This window comes from Hippoglossus stenolepis, chromosome 4, assembly GCF_022539355.2.
Source record: "Hippoglossus stenolepis isolate QCI-W04-F060 chromosome 4, HSTE1.2, whole genome shotgun sequence".
Classification (NCBI taxonomy): domain Eukaryota; kingdom Metazoa; phylum Chordata; class Actinopteri; order Pleuronectiformes; family Pleuronectidae; genus Hippoglossus; species Hippoglossus stenolepis.
In genome coordinates this window covers 4,559,843-4,585,459 of record NC_061486.1, presented here as the reverse complement: position 1 = coordinate 4,585,459, position 25,617 = coordinate 4,559,843, and the positions used below count along the sequence as shown (strand labels likewise).

Genomic DNA, 25,617 nt, shown 5'->3' with positions numbered 1-25,617 from the left:
GCACTGTGGACACAAAAAGTGTATATGTGAGGGGAAGAAGAAGAAGAAGAAAGAGGAAAAAGGACCATGCCCGTGTACATCTATATCTTCAGAGGGGCCTTGTCGAGGTATCCGTTCATGCCTGATGCGATTTCTTCTGCTGAGAGAGCTCTTTGAGGTTTGTCAGGTTTTTCCTGCTTGACTTAATTGAAGAGAGGGCAGGATTGTGTGTGAGGAAAAAGACGGGGGGAGGAGGAGGAGGAGGAGGAGGAGGAGGAGGAGGAGGAGGAGGAGGAAGGGGAGGAGGGTTAGAGCCTCGGAGTGTCTTTCCACAAGTGCTTTGCTACCCGGCGCTGAAACTGGAACCCTGTGGGAAGAAGCATGTTCAGGTGTATTTTATGTGCCGTGCATGGAAGCTGGATCCAGGGGACAAAATAAAACATGAGCAATAACTTTGCTCACTTGTTTGTTAAAGGACAAGACCCAGAAAGTACAGGCTGTTGTAACCCGGTGATAATGGTGTGTGTTTTATTCCCCCTCCACACTAATGTGGAGATTTAGCAAAATAAATATTTTCCCACAGCGTTTTAACTCAATCTTACAAATGCCTTTCGGTGTTTATCCGTGTGAAGCTACATGTAAAATGGAGCGTTTGGGAAATCGGTGACATCGCAATTTACTTCGCAAATGCCCACTGTTGCTTTGTGTGAAGAGCAAGAGCCAGAAACAACGACAACAATGGCGTCTATATACCAGTTTGTCGACATTTGGTTAGTACCGCTAAGTCTTAATTAAAATATTAAGAATATTAGTGTAGACAAGGCTTGTGTTTTTGTGTTCATATTGTGTTTTTCCTTGACAAGTATCCAGGTTTTGTTTGGAACCCAGAGCAGTTGTGTGCTCGGACACACGGGAGCTTATCTATAACTGTTCTCACACGTATCTGACAATCCAATCAGCCACCTGATATGTCAGAGTTTCCTGGACTTGTGCGGCTGATGTCGTAAACAGATCTGATTATCACAGTTGCCTCTGGAGAACTGGGTGTGGATGTCCACTCGCTGTGTGTGTGTGTGTGTGTGTGTGTGTGTGTCACCGCGTGCACACACAACCTCCCTCCTCCACACCTCGCTGACGAGGCTTCACTCCAGCCTTCAGCCGCGGGTTTATAGGTTCATTACGAGGTCTATTTATCACACGAAAACCATTCAAACCGCGAATTAAATCGGCCAATCTCGCTCCTCTGCCGGGGAACAATTGGGTTCGGAGCAAAGCAGCTTTATTTGCAGGACTTCAAACGGCCTCTTCTCCCCAGGGTCATTACCCCGCTCAGGAAATGAGAAAGTGGGCTCCTGATGTCACTGGCAAACCCCCCGAACACAGAGCGCTGGGTTAAACTGGGAGGAGGGGAGGGGGAAAGGGTAGTGGAGGGGAGGGCCACGCCAGATCAGAGTTCAGACATGTTTACATTACAGCTCAGGATATTTCTCAGAGCCCGGCCAAGCTGCCGAAGTTCCCAGGCTCCAGAGTTGCGGAGTGCTGAAAAGAGGCACAAGCATTCACTTTTTCTTCTCCTCTCTTTCGCTCCCTCTCTCTTCTCTCTCTCCCTCCCTCCCTCCCTCCCTCCATCCCGCTCCTGCGCTCGGGGGTCGGAGTCATAGTTCAACTCCATTTGCATCGTGGTAACGTTCTGCTCTTCTCCTCCGGGGAACATTACAGACGTGAAATGTACGAAAGGTGAAAGTCACAAACCAAATTGATATAGGCAGCGTTTGCATGTCTGAAATGTTCCTGACATTGTTTATGAAACGAACGTCAGGAACTCATAGCAAATTCTGCATAAGTATACGTTACAGTTTGGGTTTTTTTTGGGTCTCCAGTCCTTGACATCTCCTTTGCTTCATCTGTTTTCTCTTTAATATGCAAACCGCCCTCTCTCTGCCTCAGCAGTGACAAAAACAATACCTGGCAAAAATTCTGTCCTACTGTTAACACCAATGTGTGAATTACAGTTAAACTACTGAGCTGGTACTTTATCAAAAATGAGATCCTGTCAACTTGGCCACACCAAATATAAATGTGGGTGAAATGTTTTTATTTTCCCAACTCAGATCGCTGAGTAGTTAAATCATTCCACTGCTGTGGGGCAGGGTTTCATCTACAAGCTTCATGGGTCGTGTTAGTGACTCAATCTGAAGCAAACAGCTGATTTAAACAATATGAGACAGTCTCAAGTGGGTTTTCTTGTTCTCATATTTTAAACAAATGCAAGTATGAAACTCAGAAGACTGCAACTCTGCGCCAAGGCCCAACAGTCCCATCACGAAACCACATCTAAATCAATTTGATACAGATTTTTTTAACCAAATTGCACAAACTTATAAATGTCAGTCCACTGAATATACGATTCCTTTCATCAACCAACATGAATTATTCTCTGAGAAATCAACGATGTTAAAAAAACATCCTATCTAACAATGTTAAAGAAAGTGAAAACACAAAATGTAATAGATCCTTCTATGACCAATACCACATCCTTCCACCAGGTTTCATTGTAAACTGTCCAGTAGCTTTTGTGTTAATCCTGTTTACAAACAACTCAACAAACAGACAGGCAGGGGTGGAAACATAACCTCCTTGGTGGAAGTATATGAATCACCCAGCAGATATAAACAATATAAACAAAACAATATATATAGTTTGAAATTCTTCTTAAGTCCCCCTCTTGTGAAAATCAAGTTTATAGACATGATGGCCACATTAGCATTAATCCCAGTCACCATAAGAGGAAGGAAGGTGTTGAGTTACATTTGAGCCATTTTTAGACCATGAGGGGACTTTTTTCTTGACAAACCTTTTGAATATGTGATTTTAAGGAACAAACACGAGTTGAAAGAGGTGTAATAAACTACTGGAGAGGGATTGAAGAGTTGCTTTTTAACATTTTATTTTCCATAAGTTTCTACATTATTTCCCTACAGGTTTATTCTGTGGTTTAGTCTGTTTACTGTCTTCATTATGTAAAAGAAGAGACATTGCATCTCAATGGGACCTTTAAATAAAGGACATTTTAAAGAGTTATTGTATAGATATGTGTGTGTTTTTATTTTGGCTTTATCTGGAGGTGCGGCATTATTTGGAGGAGAAAACAAAGGCAAACTGATTGTTGTGAACATCCATCATAGTTTAAGTTTGACCTACCTTACTGGCCTAAGGTGCACACACAGTTTTCCCTGTGTGTGCATTCACTTTCTATTTTACCTTCAAGCAAAGTAGTGGATAGTCTGGCTAAACTGTTAGCTTGTTAGCTCCCTGATCATTTTAACAAATTGCCCAAGCATACGTTTGGCAGTTAGCACTTTATTTTCTTATCAGGGTTTTTGTTTCAGTTCACGGTGGATCTCCGGAGAATTAGGTCCTGACGTGATCACAACACAAGATTGAGGTGAAAGGGATCTATTGGCAGAAAATAATCCTACTAATGTTTTCACTCATGTGTTTTATCTAAATTGTACGAATTGTTGTTTTCTTTACCCTACAATGGGCCCTTTATATTTAAATACTTTATATTTACAATAGGAGCGGGTCCTCTGGAGAAACGGCGGAGGATCTGCGGGGTTCAGTGCATGAAAACATTTGTGAATGGCTGTAGGGTCAGTTAGAGGTGACAGGTGACCATCACAGCATCGTTGTTGCAGAGAAAGTTTGTAAAGAGGAAATTAGAACTAGCAATTTAATTGTGAAAGTGGAAATAAAACTGTAATATCTCGTAATTCAAAGGCCTTTGCAATACTCTACAGATAGAAATATTAGAAATCCACTGAATCATTCCACAACATAAATCCACCACAATATTTTGGCTGTCAGCAAATGTTTCAGTACAAAATATATATGTACCGGTTCTATATCAGCCTCCAAATTCCACAACTGTCAAAATCCTAATTCATGTGTTTCCGACGTCTAGACCAGCCTGTGCCGGGCATCAGATACGGGTCCAGAGGAGGAACATAGATGGTCTTGTTTCTCGCCGCGGCTCTGCCAGTAAGGTTGAGGAGTGGCAGCTGGAATGTTTGCGTTAGTGCTCGGCTGCGGTGAGGTGTCACGGTGCTGAGCCGCGCTCTGGCGCCTGCTCTCTCTCTCTGCACCTTGCCTAGAGGTACACAGCCGCCGCTGTTGCATCGACAGGGAGGTGAAACCAGGGGAAGATCTTTGGTCTCTGTCTGCCCCGTCCAATCATCTGCAGTCTGCCCGTAACGGGAAGCAGGCCTGCAGTGACGGAGGTGCTAGCACACAGGGCTTTTAAAATATACTGTGCTTTGTCTAGTTCAAGGTAATTTTTTTAAAGGAGACGTATGATTCGATTTCTGTTTTCTTCCCTCTGGTGTCTCATATAGTTGTTTTGTAAATGTGAAAAGTTCTGCAAAGTTGCTCCACTCACCTCGACAAAGTCCGGTCGTAACTTCTGAATTATTGAGATGACATGTGACGTCCCAATGCCCCAGATTTTGCTTATTGCACTCAGGGCAGCTTGTCTGAAACAAAACCAGGTAAAGTGAGAGCGGAGGCCGACATTTCCTACTGGCGCTGGACGCGGTTGACCAATCACAACAGAGTGTGGCAGCTGACCAATCAGAGCAGGCTGGGCTTTATTGGGAGGGAGGCCTTAAAGAGACAGGAGCTAAAACCAAGTATTTCAGACAGAGGCTGAAAAGAGGAGCTGCAGCAATGCACAGTGTGAGGAAAGTGATGAGCAGACGGAAGCAGAGTCTTTCCTGTGTGATGGATGATGTGTGTCGGGTTTTTCGTTGTCAGCCAAATTGTTTACATTTTTACTGTTGTGTGATTTACATAAGATTGATGTCAGCTGCAGTAGAGTGATCCAGACGTTTAACTTAGATAAGTGCACTAGAGAGATTGAAACCACTCCTATATGATATTATAAAGTACTATTATTTTCTTTTATGTTTTTGAGATTGCAGTTTGTGGTGTTGTACTGGATTTGTATAACAGTGTACGATAGGTTTCCGTGCTTTTGTTCTGTTAACTCAGAGTGAAAACCCTAATAAAAACGGGAAGTTAAGGGAGGGAATTCCGAGCATCCGAATGAGGACCTTTATTTTCAATGTCTTCCTCTCCCCTCAAAGTTCTTGGCACACTCAGGTTATTATAGAAATGTTTCCTAATTCTTGTGAATAGTTGTTTTGCCCCTTTTTAGTTGAACAAGTAGAAAGTGTGTTCGCCAGGTGTTGCTTCCAGAAGGTGAGACTAAGTCTCACAGCAATAAAAGAGGGGAATCCTATAACTATATGGTAGCAACGTGTTGGTTTATAGTGTAACTCCATACAATATACATTATCATTATAAACCAGGTCAAATGTGAGTAATCTGCACCAGATTAAAGCTATTCTGCACTGACATTGATCCTTAAAACAAACTTTGGACTGTGACACAACTGTGTTACTTTCAAAAGCTGAGACTGTTGCTACGTTTACACCAGTTTGGAAATGTCGCTGGCTCCGCTTCAACACATATCAGTCAGAGTTCCAATTCTTTGTCGGTCCAAGGCAATGAAATCCATGATCTTTTCACCATCGCTGTTCCTCATTTCTAGTAGTTTTCTGCAACTAAGCACCGTGTGGCCGCAGAGAGGACAATCTGCTTCCTGTTGACACCAACGTGCACGTGCCCATTGAACGTGAAAGGTCGTGTTATATGCATTTTCAGGAGGACGAAGATTATACTTCTGACACGGAGCTAAAACGCTCGTCTGGACAGAGATTAAAACGCCATTTTATCTCTAAAACATTAGTATGGATGTAGCATAAGCTTTCTGGCACCAGACGGGGAAGCATGCGTTAGGTCAAGTGCTGCCAATGATCATTAATCAACGAATTATTCTGCTCTTCTCCCTCAATTTCCTACGGTGTCAGTCGCTCCAAACACTGACACACAATGCAGCACACGGGGCCGAACGAAACTCAATTCGCTATTAAACAGTAATAATATCATTACTCGGCCGGAGAGCTGAGATGGCGAAACGAACGATCGGCGAGCAAGTGAGGACGCGTTCTGCTGCCGTCCCTCACGGAGGAAAAAACCGTGATGCAGCATTCTTTTCATAGCTGTTAGTTGGGAAAGTGGGGTTATTATGTGTGCGTATGCATGATAACAAGACGAAGAAAGAGAGAGTGAGGAGAACATTCCTTTCTCACTCCCACTCTGCACCACCACCACACCCCCATTGCTACTCACTGCCACCCCACCCCCAGTTTCCTTCCTGTGCTTTTTTTAGAGTCCATTGGATGTTTTTCCCACATCCGGCAACAAAGCCAGCCTTTTTATGCCATAACCTAACAGCATGGTGTCCTGCGGCTCAGCTGCGCACAGGCATGGTCAAATGGGATAGATTAATAGGGGCCCGTGCTTTCCCAACTTCGATTCCACCCTCCGCTGGTTCGAGTAGCTCCCTGAAGAGCAGAAATAGGTTGTTGTATTATTTCCTGTAATAATAACGGTTACATATATAACGTATAATACTGAAATATATGTTAGCACTAAATATGAATTTACTCTAAGCCCTTTAGTTTGGTGTGAATTAATGTGATTTAGATTGTTTGTTACTGAAATGTAACAAATCAAAGCCTCTAATAATTTCTTCCTGGATTTGAACATTTAAATATGTTCATGCGAGCGCTGATAACCAGATGGTGGTGAATGGGGATTCTGCTTGAAGACAGGATGTAATATACTAAAGAAAGAAATCCGGATAATCTCCTGAAACTTTCCAGAGACATCGTAAAAAATGCAAACGTCAGTTGCTGCAGACATTCTTCTGGCTTTGTCCTGCCAGCCCCCCCCCCCAGTAAAAACTCTGGAGAATGTCAGAATGACCCCATGTGAGCAGCAGGATTATATCTGGTGGGAGAATTCACCGTGATCGAGTGGGCGGGTTGATGACGTGTAAATAAAATAAAGACAATACAAATATTTCAGGTTGAAAAGGAGGAGCCATACACGTAGAAGATGCCGACGAAGATGTCAACCTGGAAAGACGACGAGATTCGAGAGCTTTTGGGGATAAGAGCTGACGCGGGATCTCTGCAGGAAAGAAACTGTACGTTATGTCCTGGCTCCTGCTGCTCCACCGCCTCCTTTGAACGCTCGGGAGATTTTCCTGTAGTCACGTCCGACTCTGACAGTCTCCTGCTGCGCTCCTCATACGCTAAAGGCAAAGTGCGGAGAATATCCAGACCCAATTTTCCAGTCATTTTCTGGAGTTCATGTCTTAAAGCCGGCATTAGTTCTACATGAGGGAGCTTCACATGTTAAAAAAAAACTAGCAGCGACCGCCGCTGTTAAAAACCTGAAGAACATGCTGATGTTGCTTCCTACAGACAAAGGCTGCTGCTGCACTTTTGAGCCTCTCGCCATCTACAGGCATCGAGCGCTGGAGCTGCAGTGTTTTTTCGTCTGTGAGCCGCTGGTTTGACTCAGACTTCAGGGCCACATGTGCAGGCCTGGAACATCTGTTGCCATTGGCTGTTCTGCTCGGTTTTGTGGGCTTTTCCATCAATGACACCGTTTGTCCTTGTTACCGTAAAAGTTACACGTTCACCTCAGATATTTGTTTTACTATAATTGAACATGTGGTCGTTAAACAGTCACTTAAGTGGGTCACTGACCTGCAGAGTGCACATATTTCGAGTCTAAAAGCCATTTTTTTCCTACAAGTGAGTGCATCACATCAGATCAACTGAGTGATTAACATACTCGACAGCCATGTTTATCAGTGTTTGTCCTCATCGTCATTCCTGGTGAATTAATGCCCTTGGTCAGAAGGAATTTTATGCTGCCTTGGCTGAGTTTGAGTCACCAGGCTCATCTGTTTTGCCTGAAGTAGTCAAAGCGAGGTGGGGTGGGGGGGTGGGGGGGGGAACAGCTGTCTAGCAAGTGAAGGGACGTCTTGCCAGTTGAGCTGTGAAATTCACATAAGCAGGCAGGATAATCTCTTCTACCCAGACTAAATATCATATCCTGGGATGGAAGGTGCAGATAGTTCCATGTGTGCAGCCCCCTCCACCCAACACGGTGTAATTTGAAATGACAGCAGCAGAATGTACGAGGCGATATCCTGGATCTCGTCACCTTGGCACTAAAGGTATAGATGTTGCTTTTGCTCGAATGACGTTTTCTACCAAACTGCATTTTTAAACTATAAATGCCACAGGTTTTGTTATTGCGTCATTCGCACTCTTCCAACATGCTCACTTTGCTCGGCCGGCCTCGGGCACAACTCGAGATGAGATTGATTATCTTGTATTTTCGTTCTCACTCCAATGTCTTCGTCTTCTGCTATCATGTGCGATCTGCTGGTTCATCTGCCGTATGACAGCCTCTGTCTGGTTTGTTGTTCCGAGGCCCAGTTCCACAGAACGGGCAGAGGGAGCTCGGCCAGATTCTGCTCTCTGCGCGCTCCTCTTAAACAGATGCTGCCACATGGCTCCGAGTTCCTCGTCTGAGCAGCTTTCTTTTGCTGAATTTTGAGGATTCGCCGTCCACTCAGTCTATCTGTCATATACATGTGTTATGTTTTTATATCAGATTGTTTGTCTCTCTGTCATTTAGCAGGATTATGCAAAAAATTTGGAAATAACACATTATATTTGGTGAGGATCCGGATCAGTGGGCAGATCTCAGAGAATAATTCCTGGATCACAATGATAAAAAAATCAGGCATGTTTGCTCGACTGATATTTACCAGCGTGTGCATTTTGGTGCAGATCCAAATCAAAATCCTCATCTGGTGAATTTGAATGTGGTTTCATAAGGGCACAGTTGGGCCTTGGCGCTCCCTGGCTGCTCTTCTAGTTCTTCTAGTTCTACTAATTTGTTGTCAGTGGAAGTCAGACAAAGCAGAATTGCATTTTTCAATCGTAGACGCGTTTGCCAAACTGAATTTCATATATTTAACGAGGTAAAAGGAATTTAGTGATGTAGGAATGATTATATGTCTTGGCAGGAGAAGAATTGGGACGTGCACGTTAAACCACAGACAAAATGCTCACCATTAAGAACAGTTTGTCTATTTCCCAGCAACGGACGAGACGTTCTCTTGACCAGATGCCGCTGTACCTCGGACCTGCTTGTAACTGCTATGAACTATTATGGGATGGGATTGCACGCTTTAGAGATAACTGTCTTAATGAGAAGAGGGGGAAAAACAAATCCTCCCAACTGTCAGAAATAACAACGGTTGCTTTGTGTTTTCCCCTCAACTTTGAATGCGTGTCAATGATCGCGTTATGGGAAAGGAGTTTTTTTCCACTTGGACAGATTACCTGAGAGCACACCGAGTCTCTGCCTCTCACCAGCTGCGACATGTAAAAAGACCTAAAGCGTGGGTTCACACACAAAAACTCACACACACACAGACACACACACACACACACACACACACACACACACACACTGGGAGCTGCCTACAAGCACGAACTTGCTCAGAGACACAAGCTCTGCTGCAACCTTGAACTCTCCCTGCCACTGTGAGAGCCACCGCTCGCCCAGACAGTTGTGAGCTCAGTACCCGCAGGGCTCTATGGGAAGGCAATTTAGGCAAACCCCCCTCGAAATAAAAATGTTTTTTATATTTCACGTGTGCAAGAGAATACACAGAAGTTGAGTGTGAAACAAACGCTGTAGAGAAGAGCGTTCTGTTGCCAAAATGCAGATGTTGTGGTATCAGGAAGCGACAAATGAAAAGTTGAAGCGTAGTCACTTTTTAACCACCAAAGTGCAGAACTGACACCATCCTGACACGTGACATGAAGATGAAGTAGCCAATGTGTTCATTTCAAGGTCAGAGTTCTGTCGCCTGACAAATTTAAGTTTCCGTCTCTTATATCTACGCTTTGTTCTCCACTTCCAAAAGAGACTGAGAAATGTGCTGCAACCGAAACAACGAGATATTATCCAATACGAGGCAAGGAGGTTATGTTTTCATCTGCGTGTGTGTGTGTGTGTTTGTCTGATAGAAGGCAGCATTACACACAAAGCAGTGGATGGATTACCTTAGTGGAAGGGTGTGGTGCGGGGAGGATGCCAGGAAAGTTTTGGTCAGGATTGGGATCTAGGGCGGATTCAGGAATTTATGTTTTTTGACGCTTCCACCATTTTCCCAGGGAATAATTCATGGATCTTGATATTTAGGGGACTGGTTTTCTTTGATTAAAATACAGGGGACTGTTGAGCCTCGACAGAGTGACGCTCTACTCGCCGCCATAGTGATTCCCAGGTATATTTTTGGCACGACACGAGGAGCCGATCTGGATAAACGGGTGGATCCGGGGTTTTCTTTTTTAAGACTTCCTGTCGCATGACGAGATAGAGCATGAGCCTTGTGGAGCAGTTAGCTCCGTGCTCCCTTTCCAATAATAATCTGGTTCAATGTTATTATTTAAAAAAAGTATTAATTGAATTTAAAGAGAAAAATAAAAACTCACACAGGAAGAAGCCTGCACTTGATTTCGATCAGTGTTTTCCCTTCACGTGTGTTTTGTTAGTGAATTTAATATCTGCTGTTAACCATGAACATGTTCTCATGATTTCTTGGTGTAGTTACCTCCTACAATCGTGTGGAGCCGTCTGAGTGCAAACTGTATTGTGTAGCTATTAATTTCGAGCTCCACCAGATGATTCCCATGAGTTTCCTGTTTTCAACAGAGTGAAAGCCGATTGTTTCTCAGACCACAGCTATTCTGAATCAAGGCAAAAGGTTTAGAATTGACCCGAATTGTTTGTTTTTCATGAATGGCGATATCCAACTTATATCTAAGATGTATCAGTATCATGTGGTGTTTTGTTTTTGTCCTTCTGGGAAATGTCAGGCTGATGATAAATTTTTAGAGGTCACATATTTTCTGCTCCACGATCCCCCCCCAATGTGCCCCCACCCCCACCCCCACCTCCGTCCCTCCCTTCCTCCCTTCCTCCCTCCCTCCCTCCCTCCACGCACACTTTTCCTTGGTTGGCGTCGGTGAGAGCTCTGCAGTGTTTTCTGTGTCGGTCTCTTGCGAGCGCTGGTCTACACAGACCTTATTTGGAATGTCAGGACTGATAGGAGTGGGAGTCAAATAAAGCTTCCCACTCACTTATGTTTTTCTTCTGACTTTCTCGCTGCAGCAGTCCCCTTTTCAAACAGAACCAGTGGAGGATTGTTTCAGAGCGTGAGGGCAGATTAGTGCGACTGCTCGCCTGTCCTAATGCGTGAGGGTGTAATTTAAGAGAAGCCTGAGAGAGATGACAAAACTCAACAAGTGCGCCGTTTTCCAACCAGTGGATTTTTCCAAGCTTTCTCCACTGAAGCGGTTTAAAACACTAAATGTGTTCCCCTCTCTGAGAGCATGAGGCTTATCAAGACCTGGCTGAGTGAAGCAGCATTAGCACAGCATTAACCACTCAGCCCAGGTTTCCCATGGGATATAAAATGGATCCTTGTTTCAGTGGGAAATCGCCACAGCGATGCTGCTAAAGAGCACTTTGCTGCAGTAATATCAGATATTGACGAATAGTGTTTCCTGATTCGGAACTGCAGTCGCGTAAACAGGACTTAAATATGTTACAGCTAGAGCGTAAATACTATACTGCAACAGATAATACACAAGTGTAAGTACTGTTGCTTAAATTTAGATCAAGTACATGTAAAACTGATAAAAATGCAAAGTCAGTCAGTTAAAATGTACTCTGAGTAAATAGAAGGCGAGAAGAGGTGGTGGTAGAAAATCATGTATGATTGTAACATAGATTGTAAATAAAGATGGACGACATATCTCCACTTCCTCCCAATATCCAGAAGTGAAGCCAAAATATCCCAGATATGAAGGCGGGGTTTACAAACAATACTGCAGCCAGCCACTAGGGGGCGATTGAGACACTTTGGCTTCACTTTTTTGTTGTGTGTATATCAAACCTTCTATGGGTGGTAGATAACAAATATTGACTTAAAATACAACTTTAGGCTAGCAGGTGTATTGAGATTGGTATTTGAATCCATATACGCTGTTCCCCGATAAGAACCGCACAGAAAACCACCAATCAGGCCGTCTGCAGCCTGTGGATCCCACTGCAGGTCACTGTTGACTTTACATAACAATATTAAGCTACATAAATCAAAAAGCTGCCACTTAAAGGAGCAGAAAACGAGGCGATGCATCCGAACCAGAAACTCCACTGTGGCTGCAAACACAGACACAATGTGGTTCTCCTGTGTACAGTGGCCTAAAACAATCACCTGTCTGAATGTCACTATTGTGAGTCCTGCACAATCTGCTCTAAGTCCAACGTCACTGCTCATTCATTCCCTCTGTGAAACATAACCAGTCCACTCCTCCAAGTTTGGACACTGAGCTAAACGAGTTCTGCATTTTCACAAACAGCAGAAAGGTGGCGCGACACCTCGCTGATGCTAGAGGTGAACATAAAAGTCCCAGTTGAAGGTTTCACCATCAACATTTTAGCTGCGGACCCAGCATGCACCTGTTGGTCACACGGCATTCCCGGCGTGTTCGATTTTGTCCACTTGGGGATGTTTTTGGCGGGTGGTGCAGCTTCTGCTCTGCTACTGCTGCTGATTTGGCTCAAAAAGTTAATCACAGCTTCACAATGTCACTTTTGTATTTACCCTTGATTTAAAGGAGTGAGGTTACTGTTTTTTAAAAGTAGTACACACAAAAAAGCTATTTGACACAGTATCAAGAGTGAAAGTAATGTTATTACTTCCAGCCCTGACCACAATTACAGGTTATTTCATCTAAAGTTGCTGCAGATCCTGAACAGTTCACACTATTAGGAAGCCTTTGATAACATAGTGAAGTTAGACGTTGGTTTTCTTTGTAGTGTCCAGAGACATGACTGGAACGACTGTGTTTCTCAACTCAGCAGTGGCACTGTTGGCTCTCACCGTGCTGCAGCTGCACGCCGAAGAGCAGCCAGATGTTTGAGATGGTGAAATGAGCCTAGCGAGCAGGAAACGACTCTGCATGCCATAGGAATCGTCTTTGAAAACAGGAAGGGAACTTGTTCCCTGCTTATGGGCCTTTTCCTGTGGCATTACCGGAGGCCGGCCTTGTGTTTGACAGTTGCTGGGAAAAAGGTGCTTGCAGTTGTGTGGCAATGGCCTTTTAAGGCTACAAACATGCCTGTCGTGCTTTAGACGGGTTTAACAAGGGATTTGTTTTTTAATGGAGGGAAATCATCGGCCAGTTTATGTCCAGGCCTCATTTGTATGCCTTGGTTTCACCTAAGCACTTATTTTTATTTTTGTGTAATGTGATAGTCAAACAAAAAAGACAGCCATGGAACCCAGAGCTGCTGATATGTTAACCCACGTCATGTAGCTCCAGGCTTCCTACAGACTCCGGTTACACTCCTGTTGTTATCCAGCTTTACCTTCTCTAATGTTGTAAATCCTCAAAGTGCATCCAGCATTGTTAACTTGAACATTTCCATCTGATCTTCTCATGCTCACAGTGACCTCTGGTGTCTGCGAGGGTTGTTAGTTTCTTATTCTTAAGACTTTGCTGGTGAGAGCCCTTTAAGGTTTTGATTTATGTGAACCCTCCCACACCCTCGAGCAGTTTCCCAGGCTGAAAATTGTTTTTTACCTCCTGCCTCTCACACTTAAGTACATGCACCAATTGAAAGAAACATGTCATCATTGGCGATAGATCATGTCCTGTCATTTTTCAGTGCTCAGAGTGAAACACTTCAGATGTGGATCGGGAGAGCGGGAGCTCATCGAGGGTGTTTCCACAACTTGAGTGTTGTTGGACCAGTGAGAATTTAAGCAACTGAATGGAACCCTTTGACCTACAGTAACATCTTAGCATGTATGTAAGTGATGATCAGATTCTGTACGGTTATCTATGTCTGGCTCTGGTCTTCCTGTCCGTCGGCCTGTCTCTGTTTTATGAGCGAGGACAAACTCCGCAGACCTTTCACCTAACACAACAGAGTTCAACAGTGTGGTTCTGGAAGTAAAAATCCCATTAATTTAACCATCCATGGTAGATTCACCACAGGCCAAGAGACTGTGAAACTATTTTATATGCTCATGTAGGAGCCACAAGTCCGTATTGATGTCAGCTGTGTTCGAAGAAAGAAACATGTTTTATTCACGATGTCAAAGAGAAATACTAGACTACCCACAATCCCCAGGTGTAGTAGCGACGTCTCTGATTGGTGGAACTTGCTGTTACCATGGAAATGTTTACCTCAACCGTGAAAATCATGTCGGCTCTGATCAGATAATTCAGCGTTACATTGCGATCACAACAGAGCAACCACGATTTCTAACATTCTACTACACTAGGTTACTGTACTATACGGTATATGAAAAACTATATACATAAAACACAAACTTTATATTGCAATACTATACTAAAAACAACGGTAAATTCAAGAAGAATAATGCTGGAAGTCGCAATGTTGAACCTTTTCCGTACCTTCCATAGTTATTCCATTTTCCAATATTTTTATACAGTCAAATGCTTTATGGTCTCGATTCATCTTGTAGCTGCTCGGCCTGTTTCCAGGAGACGTCCATTGGAGAAATGAACGGGAGATTTACCTCCGGAACCAGAGGCGTTCTCAAAGTGAGCTGTCACTGTTCCACTCTCGAGAGGAAAGAAAACCTGAGAAAGCGAAACATGTCTCCTTTAAAACCTGCAAATGATTCTGCGGCCGATGTCGTTTGCAGCTTTTGAATCATTTATTGAAGGGATCCCTCTTACTCTGAAAGCCACAGCGGTACGTGCTGCACGGGATCGCTCCTGAGTCCCGGGAGCCCTCGGTCCTCCTCGGCTGACGTCTCCGTGGTGGAGAATGACATGTAGATGAGAGGCGACAGCGGTGTCAGGAGCTCTGTGAGCCACATGGCAATGGGTGTATGTGATGTGACAGCTTGTCACTGCGATGTTGGTGACCTGTGGTACGTCTGCAGTGGCGTGGCCTAGCTGCTACTGCGGCGAGGCCTTGACAAGAGTCCGCCCACCCCCTCAAACACACACACCCACACACACACGCCGGTTCACAGGATCACTTCACTGCTGTCCTGTCATCTTTTGAATCAGAGGGCCGGGAACTACACGGCTCTCGGACTCTTTGTACCTCACAGGAGAATCGACAATAGGTCGGCCCAGACTACCTACGATTTGTGTTTTAGAGATTCAAACGAAAAACGCCGCAGCTGTATTAAAAATCCGTTTGACCGGTGACTCAAACTGTCCGAGCGCAGCCTCACATACCTTGTCACCCTCAATTAAGCTCTCTCATCATTGTAATGGCTGTGCAGTGACCGGTGATTGCAGAGATACCAGCATTGCTTGTTTCTTCTTCTTTTTTTTTTTTGGTAGGGGCCCCCTACATACTTTCCTCTGAAGCCGGAGCTGCTTTAGCCTTCGGGGATATCATATTAAACTCGTCTAAAGGGCACGTCAAAGCAGGGGCTGATTGGAATACTGGCTTTAATCTGTGCATTTGGATAATGGAGAGCTGATATTTGAACGGCGATGACTCCGAAAGGATTTATTTTGTGCTCAAGCTGCGTTTTTTTTGTTAGAATAGCAAAGTTTCTCCGTGGAACGACGAGCTGAGCCACAGTAACTGTTGAAAAAATCTGCCTTCAGTAAACATAATGGCTGATTTCTCTTCAAAGGAGCTCTTATCATCTCTTCCCATTTCCCACAGGCGGCCACAAAGCCGCCTCTCCCTCTCCCTCGCTCTCTCTTTTTTCCCTGCTGCTGCTGCTTCTGCTGCTCATCCTTCTCTCCTGCCGGCTCTCTGGAGGGCAGCCTCAATCTAATACAACTGTGTCAGGAAGTGTGGGGATGCAAAGTGCTGATGAGCCAAAAGTAGCCCACCTCTGCAGTGTGCTGCTTTGTCCCAACACGCGCCAGCCTGATTAGGAAAGTACACTATGATCCTGTGTGCTCACATCCCTGTGCAGCCTCACGGCACATGAAACATGTTAAATGTGTTTCCTCTGTTGTTCCATTTTGAGAAAAAGATTGTAACATGTATGTGTATAATTCACTGTGTGTAAAGAAGGATCAAACCCGCCGATGTTATCACTTTGTCAGGGACTAATTCATCCACTAAAACGTCTCGGAAAAGGTTTTAATTTAATGCTGCAAGAAGCTGCCAAGATTTACAAGAGCTGAGCTGCTGGATTCTCATAAGAACACTATTTCTGTTGGCATGGCATATGTTTTAGATATAGATTTCATAAATAACTATTTCTTGTTGTGCATCCCTCAACAAGCATCACTTCCCGTGCCATGCTGATCTCTTTAAATTACATGTACGTGAGGCTTAGAGCTAAACAGCTTAAAGATGAGTGTACAGTTTAAAGATAAACACACATTAGAACAACTAATAAGGATCCTGATGAAGTCAAACAAAAAATGCTCAATTTGTGAGTATTAGTCAGTATTTACTCTGTAATGAGTTGCATGTTTGTGTTATAGTATAAAAACATATTGTACACATTGTAATTCTCAAGAAAAACTAGCTGAGACTTAGTAACAAGCAAAATATGTAGAACTAGACTCATAATTGTTCACAAAATTGAACACACCCATAAATATCAGTCCCCTAAATATGCCTGATAGTTTTTATCAAGATCAATTAATTATTCTTTGAGAAATCAGTGAAAAACTCTATATCTTCTAACGTTAACTTGCTTTCAGTCCTGCACTGAACTCCGGATAATCTCCTGACATTCTCCGGAGGGGCTCGTCGGAGACAACGCAAATGTCTGAGTGAGAGCTTCCAGATTTTCGCCGTAGTTTCTCTGCCCAGCCTCCTAGTAAGAACTCCGGAGAATGTCCGCATGAGCCGACGTGAAAAAACAGCAGGAGATCCTCCTCAGGACTAACAGTGAGAGAGTAGACGTGTCGATGACGTGTCGAACACATGATGGACGCAAAACTGACAATTAACGAATACAAATATATCAGGGTGAAAAAAGCAGTGCCATTCATATAGAAGACAGCAATGAAGATGTCAAGAGGCCGACATTTCTTTTGATGTGCTTTAAACAAAAACATCTGATTGTTAGCAGCAGATTTAATACGTTACTTCCTGCCTCTGCTGCACCTGCATCGCCCGAGTGCACCAGAGACTCCTGTGTTGTCGTGAACGCGTCTTACAACCTCCTGGGGCGTTGTTTGTAAGTCAGAGGCAAACAAACTCCTTCCCCGAAGTTTTCATAGAAATCCGTTCAGTCGTTTTTTTTTTTTTGCGTAATCCTGCTGAGAGAAAAACAAACCGACAGAAAAACACACAGACGCGGGCAAAGACATAAACTCGCCCCTCTGACCCGATCTGACTGAAACTAAACTCAAATAAATTATTCTGAAATCTCTGTTGGAGCAGCCTCAGCTTCCCCGCCTCCATTATAAACTATGTCAAGTTCTCCAGGATGTTTGATTCCGTTTCCCTGGATTTACAGTGTTGTCACGGCTTACAGCTTCAGACAGAAACCCTGTAATTAAACAAAGCCCTCCACATTGTTTTCAGGCAGATAGCTGAATTTTGCATGACAGCTGATCATTGGCACTGGACTGAGAGGGCTCTTGTTTCTTATCTGGCAATAAGCGAGCTGAAATCCCCTCCTGTAACCGTGCACAACCTGCAGAACCGCATAAATATTATGTCTCCCTAGAAACACAATAGCGGTATTTATTCCTTTATTTTGGGGCTGTTTTTTCCATGTCAGATGCCGAGAGGAAGGTTTCTAACTCTTGCGGGAGCGGATTGCAACATGTCTCAGGACTCTGGTGAATAGATTAAAGGCTGGCGAGCGCGGGCTTTTTTTTTGTGGAGCCGCACTTTTGTACGCAAAAACACATGCACAGGCAACAACAAAAAAAACCTTCAAACACTTTTCAAACCCATACCCTGGAAGCATGGCGTGGCTCCGAGGGGCCTGTGCCACCGGTGTGACAGATGGTACCGGGAGGCCTGGTGCTGCGGCTCACCCGGAGCTCCATCCACAGTGCTCAGCATCACCACACTGCTCAGCGTGACACACGAGCGACCAGCCACCCAGCTCCCAGGAATAGATAGCCTCTGTTCACATGGCCAAGGTTAGGTTCCTCGCTGCCACTGTCAAAGGGGATCAGTGAGCAGTAAGATAATAAAATCTATTCTTGATTCAGTCATTAATATAGTTTTTAAATGGGAGTGTGTGTCCGCTAGTAGGTCAATTAAAGGAGTTGAACCTCGTTACACCAAATTAGCCGGTATATAGGTGTTTGCTGGTGTTAGTGGGTTGTTTGAAAAGGGACTTTTGTTAAAATCCTTAAAATTTGGATGAAATGTTCCAACTTCCAGTAAGAAATAATTATGTCAGCCTTGGTTTTGTATCACTAAACTCCTCAAATGGACGTTCTGCTCGCTACCAGCTCAGAAAATAGATGAATTAACATTTTTACCAACCCAAGAAAACACTGTTACGCTTTCATCTCCAGGATGACGGGTATATAATACATACTATGTACGTCTGAGCCTCTCATGCAGCAGGAGTCACTTTCAAAGTGATTCCGAGCTTCTAAGCTCATTAAATGTTAATCAAAAAATCTATTTCCAGATCACTTGGAGATCTGTCATGAGGATTTCAGGTCAGCCAGGAGGCTACTACATCTGAGCGCCGAGTGAACAGGACCTTCCTTTATTTGTTGGAAATTATTTTTAACAAGTGTCTGAGCTTGTGTATTTATTTATTTTAAACTTGAATGTCGGTAACATCCTGATGCACGCGTGATCTGACCTTCGCCCAAACTGCAGAACGTCTTTAGAAGCCTCGGCTTTGAATTCTGAATGAAGAACTGCCCTTGACCGCAGTCCATTTTATAAATGGCACAGCGGCACTAGTGAGACTACCCTGTCTCACAATGGCTTTTTGCAACACATCCACTGTCCGTTCCATTATTCATGATGTGTTTGCTCAGACGGTGCCTTGAACCACGAGGAGTACTCCTGTCTGTCTTCTCCAGAAGGAGAGTGAGAGAGAAAAAGTGCACGAGCTGCACACACACACACACACACACACACACACACACACACACACACACACACACACACACACACACACACACACACACACACACACACACACACACACACACACACACACACACACACACACACTGGAAGGGCCTGTGTTCATCTGGTTCCGCAGAAAAACAGATGTCCAGTAATGTGTGGAGGAGCACAACGCTTAATAGTCTGGACCTCGGTGAGGATGGTGCAAGGGAGCTGGTGAATGAAACACAGTGTAGATGAACTCATGGAACATTTCCAAGTTTGAACTGTATGTGTCTCTGTAATTTTCTGAGCTGGCATCATCCGACCCGGCTGCCATTACATCATCGGACAAGATTTCCTGCTTCTCTCTCGTCTCGGTCAAGGATTTTTCAAGTCAGCCTCACTTTTGTGTCAAAGTTTATTCCACTACAAATAAGTTATTGCTTTTTTCTATCTATTTATTTCACTATACACAGGGTAAAAGGTAAGATCGTCCATTACTGATCCCTATGGGGGATGAAAGATAGAATAGAATAAAAATAGAGTTGAATAAAATCAGGCAAAAACAATTAGACACAGAACACAAATGTTAGTTAGGGCAGTATATACACATGTAAAAAACACATCTCAAAGTAATGTATTTCATATACACTACTTTGCTCATATTATATATTTATTACCTATTTACACACACATATGAGCAAAGTGGAGTATATGAAATACGTAGCACTACTATTATTATTATTGTTAATGATAATAATGAAAATGTTAATTAATTATTAATGTAAAACGGTTACTAGTACTACATTTTCCTACACTGCATATATATACATTCATTTCATCAAAGTAAATTATTGCTATAATCAATCAGGTGAAATGTTGTGATATGTATTATTATACCCATGCATAATAAATAGTACAGCTATATGGCTCAGCCGAAGATACATAATACATAGTACAACCAAATACGTCATACTAAAAGGAAGCTACTACAACCGCTATACTACTATAACTACTACTACTACTAATAATAATAATAATAAAGACATGAAACTAAGATTTTCTGTCCCAATTTATACATTCATTTCATTTAATTATTGCCATGTTATAATACAATCACTGTTCACTGCATCCAAAGACACATGTTTGAGTCACATGTCGAACAAGAACATTTTATTGCACACAGACAGAATATTATTACATTTTTCAGATGTCAGGAGGTTTGTAAATCAACCAGCAAACAAAGTTGAGAAGCAGGATTCTGCCTCCAGCTGCAGTTCCACACAGTGACGGCATGTTGTTGGCAAAAATAAATAAAGGAAACAAACTGGCCACTCTCACTTTGACATCAGTCTCCCTTTGTGTTTGGCCGAGTGGGATTTGGTGAATGGTTTATTTTGTTATGCCTTCACATTGGTCATTGTCCCGGAGCTCATGCACGTGTTTACTAAAATAAGCCCCATGTTTACCTGGAAGTTAATCATGCTTTTGAAAAAATGCTTGCACTCACGAAGCTAAAGGCAAAAAGCAGGGAGTCTGATCTTCTGCAGAAAAAGAGCTAATTGCGCAGGAGAGATTCTCCATTAACGTCCTCAGTGGCAGAGACGCCTCTGTGCCTTGATTAAAATGTGAGCATGCAGGCCCGTCTCTAAGCAGTCGTTGAGACCATTAGCAGAAGTAACTCAGACACGAGCAGAGTAGAACATGTAGTGAAGTACAGGATTCGCTCCAAACCCTCAGGCTATGAATCATCTTAATGCAATGTGTGCCAGCAGGTGGAGATGACTCAAATTTGTTCCCACAGTGAAATATGCATCACTCTGATACTCCTCTCTCCGGTGTTCAGGTCGGCGTAGGATCGGAGTCATTTGGTTTCCATGCAGGCGCCACATTAAAAGATGGTCAGATAATGACACAAAACGTTTTTTTATGTGTATACAACACTGTGCCGCTGCGTAAACAATTTCTTTCTCAGCGAGTTGTTGACGATGACGCAAGGAAACTATTATTCTATTGACACGAGGATAACATCTGAAAACATGAGTAATCCTGTTTTGTGTTTTTCACTTTGATAACATGGAGGAGAATTTTGCTTTTTAAATGCTTTTACGGGGGGGTGCTGGTTGGAGTTGTGAGTCGTCGCCGTGTGCTTAGCACCTTTTAAATGGAAAACACGGAGTTGGGACAAAAGGAAGTCAGATATCTGCACCAGCATGTTAAGCAGAAATCTCAGCCACAAAGGAGAAACTCTGCAATCTGAGGAAGCACAATGGATGAAGATATAATGTATGCAAATGAGGGAAACAGACAAAGACCCTATTCTTCTCTCTCGGGTCTGTCGACTGTATCAGATTCCTAACTATCTTCTCAGCCCCATCCGCCGCGCTCAAACTACATTATATAAAAACAACGTTCTAAGTGCTGCAGCAGCGTTTCTCCCTCATTGCTGCGCTGCACTGCAGGTCGTTAAACACATTTATATATTTTAAGCTCCATCCGAGTGTATCTGCGTGGTCTCAACGGTGCAATGGGACCGGGTGACTTCAGTCTGAATCTCTGTTGGAAAGAAGAAACTGTCTATTAATAAAAAAAAGTAATCTTCCTAAATTTCACAAGTTCGTCAAGTGCACTGCATCTACAGGCCTCGGAGCCAATTGTGAAATTGGATTAATTTACATGCTGATACTTTGAACTGGATTTGGAGTTTAATGCACAGAACTATCGCCGCAATATAAATTGGTTGACAGGAATCAAGTGCAAGACTTAAAGCCAAGTTACGACAAGGGTTTCTTTAGGGTCGGTCTCAAAATAAATACAATAACCGTAGGTGAGCTGAAGGCTTTTGTGTTTATTTCAGACCAGGTTTTAAAACTCTGCTCTCTTGTGTTTTGCAGCTCCAAGGATCTCTGCGACGAAAGATCGAGGGACATGCACCGGGACACATACCAAAGCAGAATGGGTTATCCTGCGGTTTCTCGGGATCGGACTATAAGAGGGTCCGCGTGGACGCCGGCGCTCTGGGACATGGGCCTTGCAACCATAACTTGACCCAGTCTCACTCTCTTCAAGGGTCATCGGCCATGGGCATGCAGAGGAAGAATTACATGATGCCTCACGGAGTGGGGTCCGACATCTTCAACATGACCCTGAAGGAAATGAAAAAGGAGCCCATCGAAGTCCCGTCGTGCGGCCAATCAAACACAGAGATGATTTTTGACTTCAAGGATGAATGTGGCAGTCAGATTGACCCAGATCTCCAGGATCTGTTTGATGAGCTGACAAAGACAGTGTCCCCGCTGAACGACCTGGAGTTCGAGAAGATGCTGAAACAGGATGATACATTCGGTTTGGATCTAGGTCGGCCAAGCTCAGCAGGCGCAGCTGCCAGCCTGTGCTCCCTGATGGACAAGCCCATCAAGACGGAGAACCTGGCCAACGATTTTGGCCAGGTTCACGCCGGCTCGCCACAGCTTCGCCCGGCCTCGGCAGGGCCCTCGTTCACACTGACCAGCACCTCTTCCACCACCACTACGCAGAAACCCAACACTCCGGCAGGACACCCCAGAGCCATGCCCTGCTGGCCAGAAATATCCCACGCAGAGCAGCTGAAGCAGATGGCGGCAAACCAGCAGCAGCCGAGCTCTTTGCTCCATCACCACCACCAACAGCCACCTGTGGGATTGACCAGCTGGGCTCCTGCCATGAACAGCCACTCCTCCACCAGCACCTTCCCCCAGGACAAGGTCTCCGGCCCGGCGCAGGTTAACCAGCAGAGGATCGGCGCCCAGAGCAAAGGGATCAACAACTGCCTCTTCAAGTCAAACGGCCACAGCGGCTCCCATCACTTGGACATGAAGATTCTTAGCACCAAGCCCACATTGCACTTCAGCCCCAAAGCGCCACACTCTGCCGGGGGTCAGCCGATGTCCATCATGACGAGCTCGGTGAACAAGACTTCAGCCCAGCAGCAGCAGCAGTCGCCTTCGACGTGCCAGAATCAGCCGCATTCGAGTCTCCACTTCCAGAACCAACAGATCTCCTCGTCAGGGGCCCTTTGTCTGCAGCCCAAGACTGTTCCTGCCGGGCTGCCGTTCAAACTGGCACAACAGAGACAGGTAAAGGCTCCATTCAAAATCCTTTTAAATGTATATATTACTAGATGAAACCTTGTATCTCCAAACTTTTAAAAGGAGACATGTTATGCTCATATTCAGGTTCACATGCCCTATTCAGTCAATCTTTTAAACTTTATTTGCATAGCACCTTTAACACAGGTTGGTGCAGTTCAAAGTGCCTCACAATTTCCATCAGATGGGCGGCTATGTGTACATTATGCAAATGTGGGACAAGTTATGTCACAAGTATCAGCCGTGCTGCTGACGAGGTGTTCAGGAGCAGTGGGGAAAAGGAGCTCCCTCTGCTGCTTTTTTAGCTTTGCAGAAATTGTACGAACACAATATCACACACTTGAAAGAAAAAGTTAAAAAGCACAATATGTTCTCTTTTAAGGAGTTAAAAAAAATCTGCTTTGCATTTCTTTTGATAGCTTTAAAAACACCAAACACAAACTAGGTCATCGCGAGACAATTAAAATACACAGAATATTCCTTCATGCATTTTTTATTTTAAAATGATCATTGGCGTTAAGAGGTTTTTATCACACAATGACAACACAGTAGATGTCATTGAATCATGAGCGTTTAGTTAATGGCAGCAGCTCTGATCTTTTATTACCAAACATGCTGCAAATCTGACTAATTACAATGTGAGAAGCTGAAAGTTAATTTCTGTTCTCTCAAGATTCATCTCGATGATTTATCTTTTTGTTTTGAGTGTATGTTCTGTGTGTGTTTTATTCCTCTTTGTGTAAAATAAGTAACAGCACTGGATGTCATCTCCTCTGCTGAAGGTGTAGTAACATGACTCGCAGCGCATTCAAACAAACTCGCTCTCGTCCTCCTCATCAGTCGACATCCTCCGTTTGCTCGCAGCAGTCCACAGCGCGGCGGCTGTTTGTTTTGGGACTTTCTTGTTCATTGTTCTCGCTGCCGTCGCTGCCTTTTTCTGCTGTTGAATATGTATTTCCCCCCCGAAAGTGCTTTGACGATGACACAGATTGCCAGACCACGGTAGATTAACATGCAGGACTTCTAATTTCTTTGCTTGTCATGGTGGCTCCCCGTCAGGGCACAGATATGCACAGCGGGATTTGCTAATTGGAGGTTGTTAGCTACAAGGGACAAGTGGTGGAAAATGACAGTAATCTGCTTAGCCTGGTGCCGGAGGTTGAATCACTGATTTGTTATGATTGGGGAGATTTAGGCCGTCTCCCCTTTCATTTCTTGCACTAACAGTATCTGTAGCCGTCTTTGTATGAAATGATAATGCGAGCCACACAAGAGAGCTCTCGTAACCTCTACAGATCAAGGCAAGTGCCTGAGTGACTGGGAGAGGGTGGGAGGAAGGAGAGAGGGTGGGAGGAAGGAGAGAGGGTGGGGGGGGAGCTGTGGAGACATTGAAGTAAACAAGATAGGATGACAAATACATCATCATGCATGGGTGTAACAGAACCTGTTTTACTACCAGACCAGGGAGTCATTTACTCCTTCAGCACAACGTGTAGCTGTGCACGCTCATGTATTACCCCCTCCCCTTTAAAGTCTCTAATAATATATTCATCATCACAGATTTGTGTTTTATTTTATGAGGCTGAGCTCTTTAAAATCTAAACTATTGATTAATCTGTATCTGTATTTTTCCAGAACTCTAAATGACCCCATTTCTAAACGATATAATCTATAACAATTCCCCATTAAAATGTATAAAAACAAAACAGAAATCCCCCAATTTTATTCAAGGTAACGTTCTTACCTTATTCTTTTCCCGTCTTTGTTATAACTTCCAGGGCAAAACGACGAATAGAGAAGTTAAAAAACGATTATTCACTGTTGTTTGCTGCATAACGTGAATAAAACTTTGATTCATAACCTCATCCGTGAACGTGATTTTCATTCGGAGTTGTTTAAGGTAGATTTTCATCCGCAAGGGTGGTGAAGACAACAACTCCCATGATCCCACGCTGCTTCATGACATCATCAAACCGGGTCTTTTGTTATTGATTTGATTGGGAGACCCCTGGCTGCCGAAGTTCCAATTTCTTTTTAATCAAAAGAATTCCGAATTAGCAGTAACTTCAGCTTTAATATCAGTGATACCAGAGGCGTTGCTGATAATCACTAATGATGATATCTCCGTCCTTCTTAACTTAATGCAGCATATTAAAAATCTGAAATTATAAGAATAAAAATGGTGCATAATTAAAAAGCCACAGTGGTGAAAAGGAAATGGAAGAGACGCGGAAGAGCTTAATGAAAAAAGCTTTGACTGGAATTTGATCAATTATTTAGAAAAGCAAAGGTTTTCAAAGCCCGAAGCTCCTGGAAGTAAAAGTCACCTCTGGTCTTTAAATGCTGAGGACACGAGGATCTGGCAGGAGTTCACCAGGGGTGAGACAACTTTCCTCCAAAGAAGGAAAGTTGCAATTTTGGTTTTGAA

The 25,617-nt window shown here is 43.8% G+C and overlaps 1 protein-coding gene across 1 annotated transcript in view; it reads left to right on the top strand.

Moving 5' to 3' along the window:
- Nucleotides 1-25,617, top strand: part of zmp:0000001236 (mastermind-like protein 2) — a 41,197-nt gene that overhangs the window by 10,397 nt on the left and 5,183 nt on the right. The window contains exon 2 of the mRNA XM_035153790.2: nucleotides 21,957-23,177. Within this exon, the coding sequence (XP_035009681.2) occupies nucleotides 21,957-23,177 (1,221 nt within the window). The remainder of the gene's footprint in view (nucleotides 1-21,956; nucleotides 23,178-25,617) is intronic.